Here is a 10,647-nt window from a genome sequence, read left to right on the forward strand (position 1 = left end):
ACAATCCAACACCATCAACCCCTTCAGGTGGAGGCCACAATCCAACACCATCGACCCCTTCAGGTGGAAATTGTGGGACCCCACCAAGTGTTCCTACTCCATCAATACCATCAAACCCTCCTCGAGGTGGTGGATACTACCCCACCCCTCCGACCACTGGAGGCAGCCCCCCAACACCAGTCATTGTAAGCCCACCAACCACCCCAAGTATCATTCCAGGCACCCCTTTCACCCCCACGCCTCCTTTCATTCCTGATCCTAATTCACCCTTCTCATGCAAGTAGGTTTCTACTATTCACCTCGAATCTAAACTATATGAAATAGGTTAAATATATACATCTATCATCATGCAGTGCCCATATATTAACAACTAACAACCGACACGTATGTTTTTTTTTCCTTATAGTTACTGGAGAACTCACCCTGCGCTAATATGGGGTGTTTTGGGCTGGTGGGGAACAATGGGAAACGCATTTGGTGTTGGTAGCTTGCCAGGATTTGGAACGAGTATGACCGTGCAGCAAGCACTTTCAAACACACGTACTGATGGGTACGGAACACTCTACCGAGAAGGTACTGCTTCCTTGCTCAACTCCATGGTAAGCAACAGGTTCCCTTTCACAACCACGCAAGTCAGGGAGAATTTCATTTCTGCACTCGCCTCCAACAAGGCTGCAAGAGCCCAGGGACATCTCTTCAAGCTGGCCAATGAGGGCAGACTCAAGCCTAGAGCCTGATAAGAGACGATCTTTTGTTTATGTTCACTGTTCAGTTGGTGGAAATCATAATTAATTAGTATATCTTTTGTGGTGTGCGCTTTTTAATGGGGTTCTTATTTGACCTCGTGTCTTATAATGATCAACGTTGATGTCATATTATATTCAAGGATAGAAACTATGTTGACATTTGAACGCTTAAGTTGATGTTTTCTTATTTAGTCTTAAATAAGATCCATGGTTCAAATTCAATTCCATTTCTGTTGTCAATAAAAATGTGCTACTGTGTTAGCAGTGCATAGGCTTCTGACACAGATTTTTATAATAAAAGCACAAAAAGAGGGTCTGCGACTCCAAATACACAAGAAGTATCCATACAAATACAGGAGATCAGCATAAGAAAGATGCTGCATCATAGCTGGAACTTGCAGAAAAATACAAGCTTCAGTTTGTCAAAATCCCAATATGGATTTTATATATCCTTAATAATAACAATATATATATATATATATAAAAAAAACATCTCCATGGCTTAGTTGTCAGTCTAAGAAATGGCAGCAAACGAGGCAAGCTAGGTTAGTACCAGAGAGTAAATGGGAATTGAATGGGCTTTATGTAAGGCAGCAAGCAGTGCGGAAAAACACTTACTGCAGAGCACAGCTGTAGGAATTAACTCAACCCTACTTATTTATGAGAAATCTGAACATGCAGGTATAAGGCTGTCAAAGGAATCCAAGATGAACGGGCACCAAAGCCAACATACATACAGGCCTGTGATTATCGTTGTTAAATCATGATAAGGTGATCTAAAATGTATCGAACAACATCTAGAGGAAGATTTGTGCCTCGGCTTAAGATGACCAGAAGAGCGTTTTATGAACACAAATATCAAGAAACAATGGACGATAGGTGAGAAGAAAAGACTTTAATTAGTATTTTTTTCTAACGAATAACCAATTTAATTTATTTCTTCCTTCCTTCATTGTTTCTTGATGTATGAACAGTTGAACACTGAGCACTGACTCTGTGGTGTTACCGACAAGAAGTACTTAAAATATGCAAAATCTTGGAATCTAGAACAGGTTGTCAAATCTGTCTAGGTTTCACTCGTCCTTCCTCTTTGCAATCAACAAACAAATGATTCAGCAGTTCTAAAGTCGGTTAAGTTCCCCCTCACTGTACAGAGGACACCAAAATTTGGTGCTTGAACTATGACTTAAAATGACAGCAATGGCTTTGTACATATATGTGATAAAGATTGATGATTTAGCAGATGTCGGATCATGATATGAGCTGCGACATATAATTTGTCTGTAATAACAGTACCTACCTAGAATCATCAAAATTCCCATGCCAAATGCAATGAATATCACTTAAATTTCATTATCACCTAATTGATGTATGAATAAGAGAAGAAGAGAAGGTATTGCTGTGTTTTGGGCTTTTGTTAGCTATACATTTACAAATGAAAAAGATTTTAACAGAACAGAACAGCTATTGCCGTGTAAAGGTAGTTCCCTTTAGGCGCATTAATTCAGTTGCAGTTCTGTCAGAAGAGAAAAAAAGCCTTTTTTTTTAAAAAAAAACTCTTGATCTGTTCAACTTTACATAAAACTACTAACAAATTGGCAGAGGGCCAGATGGCTTAAGTTAGAGTAACAATAAATGCATACCGACAGAACAAAATAAAGGAAGGAAAACATAAATTTTGAGAGGTATGATCTCAGGACAAGAGCAGTTGCTGCTTTTCCTTGTGGTATCTAACGAAAATATTCCAACAGGCAAGTAGTTGAGAAGGAAACTTAGAAAAATGGGTTAAAATTATAGCTCAAGTGTTTAGAATGAGAAGAATCACGGCTTGAAAATTATACAAACAAAAATATCAACCAAAAACTACCGGTCAGATAATTACTATGACATTTATCTATTCTTTAATAACCAATAATATAATTAAAATATTTAAAATAAATGGATAAATAAAAAAATTTACAAAGTCATTTTAATATGGTTTAACAAATCTACATCCATGTCTCAAAAATCAAATTATACTTAAATAATGTATTTTTTCACTAGTTCAATGATCAAAATCTCCACCAAGCTTTGTGTGCTCATGATAAATTGGATTAGTAATAATCTGAATAATATTATTGTTACCAGCATGGAGAAGGGTGGGATCCAATCAGCCCCTCGAGACCGAGATCTAAACTATTTAGTTTTTTTTCTTCGTGATTGGATAAGCTTAGAATGCTTCATAAATCTTGATATGTTATTACTTTGGTATCCAAGCCATCGAGCTCTAAATCTAAAAATATCATTTTAGTATAAATAACTTGTTTTTAATAGGACATAAAAGATGAACTTAGATTGAAGTGTGAAAGTTAATCCAATGATTGTTTTATTTAAAAACATGAACAAAATATTACTTCCGTTAAAAAAAAATAATAACACTATTTCTATATAGCTATGCACCCATTTATGAAGTTTATTGTCATGTGTAAAAAAAAAAAAAACGCTAGTAAGCTATCTCAAACTATTTTTTGATAAGGTATATTATAATTTATAAAAAGATTAGAGTTTTATTGCAGTTTACTGTAGCCTCGGTCTCATTTGCAATGTTAAATTTACAATATCATTTTTATTTTTTTTACTTTTCATAAGACCGAAAAAAGTAATTTTTTTTGGTTTTATCATATTTAGTCCATTTAGTTTTAGGTGTTTAGAATTTGATTTTAAAATTTATATTCTTCAGTTTTTTTAAAAATCTATAAGAGAGTCATGGAAAAGAAAAAAAAAGGGATTTGGGGCCACATTATGATCATAAAAGAAAAGAATGATATTGTTATAATTGGGTTAGATTTGGAGAGGAAGTTTAATGGGTTAGAAAAAGAATGGTTTCGTTCATTTGATTTTTTTATTTGATTTGATTTTAAATTTTTAGACTAATTAGATTGTGTTTTCGAGTTGAAAATAAGATTATTGAAATTTATATAATTTTTTGAATTTTTTAAATAAAAAATAAAAATAAAACATTGAAATAATTAAAATTTGTTTTTGTGGATGACTGGTCACTTGTCCAAGTAGATAACATCCATTTGTATGTTCATTTTGTTTTTTTTAAAAAAAACACCATAACAGGAGCCGAGCCTCCCATGCCTAGGAGTGTATGGGCCTTTTACTTTGAGACCAGGCAAGTGAGCCAATTCTTCCGGTCTCAGGCGCCCCTGACTTTTTTTAATGGCACCTCAACTACTTTTTTTGTTTTGTTTTTTCTTTTAAAATGTATTTTTAAATAAAGATAAATAAAATAATATTTAAAAATTATCTAATTATTCCATAGTTTTCAAATAAAATTAGAGATCTTTATATTAATATTAATAATTATTTTATGAATAGTTGTATATAAAATTAATATGCACAATAAATGTTCAATGAAAATAAAATATTTATTTTGTTATATTTTACTGTTAATTTATTTATATAATTCTATCAAATCAATTACTATTTATTTTTTATACAATTTTTTAATGATTTTGTTTTTATTTCTTGATTGAAATTTTCTTTTCAAATCATGATATGTTTTTATTTTAAAAAATATTTTTGATAAAAAACATTTTTTCAAGATAAAAAAATTACATAGACAAGGAAATGGAATTTTAATTAAAGAGATATAAAATTTTTTCTCTTTAATTCAAATTATTGGAAATGTTTACAATATTTAATTTGATTGCTCCTAACTTTTATTCAAAAATCATGCTGCCAATAAAAAATGACGTATTTTTATTAAATTTTAAAAAATGAATAAAAAAGATATTTTTAGCTAAAAAATACCTTTATTGTTGTGAATATGAATTTTAATTGCTACACTTTAAATTAAAATAAATTTCGAAAAAGCATCACGAGGGAATCCACTGGCTAGTTATATCTCCATAAATTTGATGGGTCACATCACACTTTTGTGGGAGTAAATGAGGCCATGAAGTATGTTGGGATGTAAATGTGCTGGTATTTAAAAATATATAAAAATAATATTTATTTATTTTTAAAATAAAAAATAAAAAATTATTTTTAAAACACATCAACAAATGTGGTTGAAAAAATCCACCTCATATTTTTTTAAAATTATTTTTAAAACACATAAACAAATGCGGTTTCAAAAATCCACCTAATTACATGCGACGAAGTAATTTCTTACACTAGTTTTTGTAGGACTCCAAAAAATAATATTGTCTGGTAAAAGGTCACTTTCTCGTCTTCCTGGTTTTGGCCACCGAAAGAGAGCATTCGGAGTGGGCAGAACGAGGAAAAACTACCAAGCATAAAACAATTAGATAGGACGTGTTTTTCTGTGATAAATTTCTAATGTGATCTTAGGAGTTAGATACATACATGTAACCAATAAAAAATACTATGTGCTATCATTTATTTGTCTATAAATTTTAAAAATATTTAAATTATTTTATTTTTTTTCTTTAAATTAATTTTTTAATATTTTTAGATTGTTTTGATATTTTAATGTTAAAAATAAAAAATATTATTTTAATATATTTCCAAACAAAAAACATCTTAAAAATAATTGTTAATATACATATTATTATAGCTTTGATAAATAAGGATGTTAGTAAAACCAGGAATATAGGAGAATACTCCTTTAACTTCGTCAAATCTTCGATTGCTCGAGGCGCCGGATTAATGTCACGATGCATTTAATCTTCGTAATATATAGCATGTCTGCTCTAACAGTCATCTACGAGATCATTACGTGCGGGCATGGCTTAGAATTGAATGAGTCAAAAAAATGAAGTGCTCACATCAGAGGAGCTCGCTAGCTACAGCCTCCGATGAGTTGCAAAACGGTAAAATATTGCCGGTTTGGTAAAACATTTTTTTGGAGATACTGCAAATAGAGCCATTACTATGCCCATTAAAGCAGTCAATATCAAAAGAAATGAATAAATTGATGCTTTCATAAACTAAATAATAGTTTACAATTACAGCTTGCATGACTGTTTAATTAGAGCATTCCTGGATTAAAAAAGAAAAGAAAAGAAATATAAGAAATCAAAGCAAAATAAGTCAACAATTCAAATCATTATGTCCCGAGTACTAAATGTCAAATTAAAAAAAATAGAGATAAAAAATCATAAATTAATGTTGTAAAAACTACTTGTTTCTTGGATCTCCAAGTTTTTGAAATTCTCCAAATTCCATCCAAGCACCTAAATATGAATCAATACCATAAAAAAAATCTATGAAAAATGTTTGAACATTATATATACCATATGTGTCCAAATAACAAAAGTAAGGAAAATCAAGAATGTCTAAAAGTAAACCAATCACTTGGAATGCTAAAATTACATTACATCGTCGAATTTCAAAGTTGAACAATCTAATTTAAAATTTTGATTCAATTATGCACGTCTAATATATTTCTTTCATAGTATTAGGATTACTTTAATTAAATGCATTAAGTTTACAACTATAGAACTCTACAATTACACCTGTAAGTTCAATATTATACTTTGATTTTGTTATTGAAAAACAACATTGTCTTTAACAATTCCATCAACACTACTATGACAACCAAATTTTTTTTTTTATGTAACCATATAATATATATATATATTGGATTATTTTTGATGTAATCATATAAAAAGTTAATTTTCAAGAATTTTATACTAAGTTTCAGATAAGTTTTGATTTTCCAATCAGCTCAATAACAATTTTTTGATATATTTTTTATTGAAAGTATCCATAATCCTATTGATAATGAGTTGGACCAAAGAACTCAATTGAAATAGTTATTGAATAATACCACATAGTTCAAACAACAACAAAACTTGGGAAAAAAAAAAACCAAAACATTACTATTTCACATATGTAATCATCCTTTGTATAAACATTAAGGCGGACAAACACTAAAATGGAATAGGCACACAAATATGTCTAATGTCCCTGCTATAACATGATGAGAGGTTATTTGTCCTGGAATAGAAGGATCAAAACCTTTCACACCCCTTGAATTTACATATTAGTCCATATGATCAAAAACCCATGTTCCAGACCATGCAATCTCATCACATAAAGATTACTAAACCCAAAACAAGAACGTACGGGGTTAGAAGGATCAAGAACCGCTGATTCTTGTAGAGCCATCAACCCAGCCTAACCAACTACCAAAATTGTATGCATTATATGGAAAACCAACAAACAGCAAACAACATAGATCATTTGATACGACAGTATGAATGGGATTCCAAGACAAACCGATGGAGTGACCCTTTTCAGTGGATTAATTCGGAAAAAGAATTCTAGTTTTTTTAGTATTTTAGTTGTAATATGACAACTCTGTTTATAGAAACAAAGAGAAACAAGTATGTAGCATATTCGTAAAAATTTTACTTTTCTTTATATATATATATATATATATATATGTTATGAACTTATTAAACATGCACAAATAAAATAAAAGCCAATATAATAGTACTTTGCTTTTATAGAAAGAGTAGCTGATTTTTCTAAAAGAGAGCAACAAGGTAATTTTCAGCCCATTCGTCTTCCATACCGATTTTGGGTTCAGTAAAAGAAATGCAAGCCGAGCAGAATAAAAACTTCCTAAGCCCACTAATACCAATACCAACCGATTTTATTGAATTAAAGCAAAGAAGATTCAAGCCTCCTTGTGAAATTTAAACAAACACTTTCTTTTGTTATGAAAACACGTATTACAATTGCAAGTGAGGTTCTCGTTTTGTGGTGAAAGGGGCTTGTCCTCTTTTTTTGTATCTGGATTCGAATCTTATTATGTACGCCTGTCACCCTCGTGGTGTCTTACTTGCTTCCTAGACTTGCAGGATGTTCAGTGGGATGTGGGGATTAGTTGTGGTGTGTATAAGCTGGCCCGGACATCGCACGTAAATAAAAAAAAAACACGTATTACAATTTATGTACCTCCAAAATATAGCTGAAAACAAGTGATTGATTTCTTCTTTTTCTTTGATTTTGGTTTCTTTCTGTTCAATTAGCTTACATTTAAAAGGAAAAAAAAAAACTAGACTTCTCTTACTGTATATGCCGAAGTCATTCTCTTTCAAGTGCCGTGATGGAGCTTGCTTCGGGAATAGAAGTTATGGTGGGACTGTCAGCAAAGTTGTAATTAATTAGCAAGCAAATAATAATAAAAAAAAGAATTGTATTTTCATCCTCCTCCAATCGCCAACAATGGAACATGTTCCGACAATTAATTCTACGGAAGAAAACAAGATTATTTATCTCTTATTTGCTTTGATTTTTTTTTTTTACCATAGATTTTGTCATCCTACATATAATTAAGTGGCAACATCTTGATGCAATTTTGCACTGTAATAAACGTAAACCAACCACTAGTCTGCCTTCTTTGATTTGATTTGATTTTTCTTTCCTCTCCTGTGTTTTCTTTTTACCTCAAGCTACTAATTTACCATGGCTTCTAATATTTTAATCTTTCTTGGCTCTAAAAAATATACTCCTTTTTTTTTAATTATTATTATTCTTAAAGGCAAAATGATCTTGAATGATGACAAATGAAGACTTGAAACCTTATTTCCTGTTGAAGAAAATGAGATTTAAAAAAACAAAGATAAAAAAAATGGGAATTTAGAGGTTTCAACTAGCAATGAAAATGATTAATCTTTTGAAGAAGAAGAAGAAGAAGAAGAAGAAGAGAGTTTTTGTTATTATATTGCATTTAGATTACTTAATTAATTATTTTTTATGTTGTTTTGTTATTTTATTACGCTTAGATTTTGTAATTTATCAAATCTTTTGGCTTAGTTTGTTTTTCACTGATTCTTTACCCTATGTTTTGCGTTCCTTCTTCCTGAGGTTCATTTTTCCTTTGCCGTGCCAGATTTTTTTAGCTTATTCTCATATTTCTTTCATTAGTTTTGGTGCAGTTGTTTTTGAATTTTTTACTTTTCTGTTATGGCTTTTCTTATATTTCTTTTCAATATATACATGACATCAAAACCAGAGTTTCCTTTGCAATATATACATGATAATCACCTCACTTCCTTCTTCAAGTTGTCTCTGCCTCGAGTGCCCTTTTCCCTTGCTAAGTCGAATTCTTAATTTCTCAATATTGTGCTTCTAATTTTTTCATTGCGATATTTTCATACCAAAAATACAATTGACATGCTTGATGCTACCCATTCGTTGTTGCTGCTTTTATTTAAGGCTAGAACCAAATTGTGTGCGCTTTTCTATGGTGTTTTTGACTTTTTATTTTTTTTTACAATGTGCGTATGCTCTTTATTTTGAGATTGTCCAAGGTAAAAGTCATAGTTTTAGAATTGGAAAAAGGGTCTTGCCTAAGTTCTTTCTGGATGATGTTGCCTAAGATTTGATATGATTTAACCATCTAATTTATACCTACTAAAATTGTTTCAGCTTTTGGATTGAATTTGAGGTCAATTTGATGAAACAAGATTTAGATTTATGGTATAAAAAAATTAGAAGAAGAAGGATCAAGATAAAAAAAAAAATCATGAAATTTTTCAAATTCATGCAAAAAATCAATTCCATCCAAAATTTCTCCATTTACTCATTTTTTAAATTTTAGAATTGAATTTGTGGGCAATTTGATGAAATAAAATTTAATTTTATCATATAAAATACAATTAAAAGAAGAAGTATGAAAAAAAAATAATGGGTGATTTTTTAAAATTCATGCAAAAAAAATTATTTTTTCCCCAAAACTTATCCATTACTGAGTTTAATCAAAACATAAAACATGAAATAAAAACTTATGTTACCTTAATGTAGAGCATGTAGAGTTTGATATGAGGTTAAAAAAATAAAAATAAATTATTATAATTTTTTTATATGATTAGTCTTCATCTATATAACCAACTTTAATTTATATAATTAATCTTTATCAATGCAATCGATTTTCTTTTAAAACAATTTCTATACATGTATAAAGAAATTTTAATAGGAATATTTAAAAAAAAAAAAATTAAGTGACAACACCTTAACACTTTGGTAGGATGCATTCCTTTGATTACCAGACCAACCTCAAATACCTCTCTTAATTTTTTTTGTGAAAGCATCCCCAACCTCAGATACCTCTCTTAATTTTTTTTGTGAAAGCATCCCCAAATTAGCATTCAAACCATTTCAGCTTATTTTCCATAATTACTTGAACACATTAACATCTTTTTTTGTACTATTAATTTGTTTTTCAAACATAATTTTAATTTTTTTTATATATTTTCAACTCGTATTTAAATACAATTTCACATTTCTTAATACAATTATGCATCCAACATATATTTTCTTATTTTACTAACTTGTCAAGCAAGATCTAAATATACAACCATTTAGATTACAAACTCCCAATCAATTTTTTAAGTATAAACAACAACATTAAAAATAATAAATATTTACATAATTCTGCTAATTTTTATACTTTTATTTTCTCATATTTAACAAACATAAACTAATATCGATACAACTTGTTTTGCATGAATCACAATCAAGTATAACACACTACCACCATTATACAAATCCAATTTAAGTATAACAACATCATTTAAACATTAAAATTTATATAATTCCATCAATTTTCACGATTTCATTTTCTCATTTAACAAACATAAACCAATATCCAAATAATTTATTCCACGTGAATCACAATCGAGTATAACAAATTATCATCATCATACCAATCCAAATTAAGCATAACAACATCATTTAAATACTAAAACATGTACAATTCAACCAATTTTTATATTTTTATCATTTCAAAATATACTAACAATAACTAAATTCTAAGCAATTCACATTAGAATATTCATAACTAATTTCAAGCATTCTTAACACCATTAAAACATAAAAAATCAATACAATTTAGTCGATTTCTAAATCTCTCAAAGTTCCAAACTATGGCCACCTA

General features: G+C 29.7%; 1 protein-coding gene across 1 annotated transcript in view; it reads left to right on the forward strand.

Annotated features, from left to right (window-relative positions):
• Positions 1-973, forward strand: part of LOC105139875 (protodermal factor 1-like) — a 2,178-nt gene extending 1,205 nt beyond the window's left edge. The window contains exons 3-4 of the mRNA XM_011046506.1: positions 109-280; positions 407-973. Coding sequence (XP_011044808.1) covers positions 109-280; positions 407-737 — 503 coding nt within the window. The 3' untranslated portion in view covers positions 738-973. The remainder of the gene's footprint in view (positions 1-108; positions 281-406) is intronic.
• The last annotated feature ends 9,674 nt before the right edge of the window (positions 974-10,647 follow it).

Source organism: Populus euphratica, unplaced genomic scaffold, assembly GCF_000495115.2.
Source record: "Populus euphratica unplaced genomic scaffold, PopEup_1.0 scaffold185.1, whole genome shotgun sequence".
Taxonomy (NCBI): Eukaryota; Viridiplantae; Streptophyta; class Magnoliopsida; order Malpighiales; family Salicaceae; genus Populus; species Populus euphratica.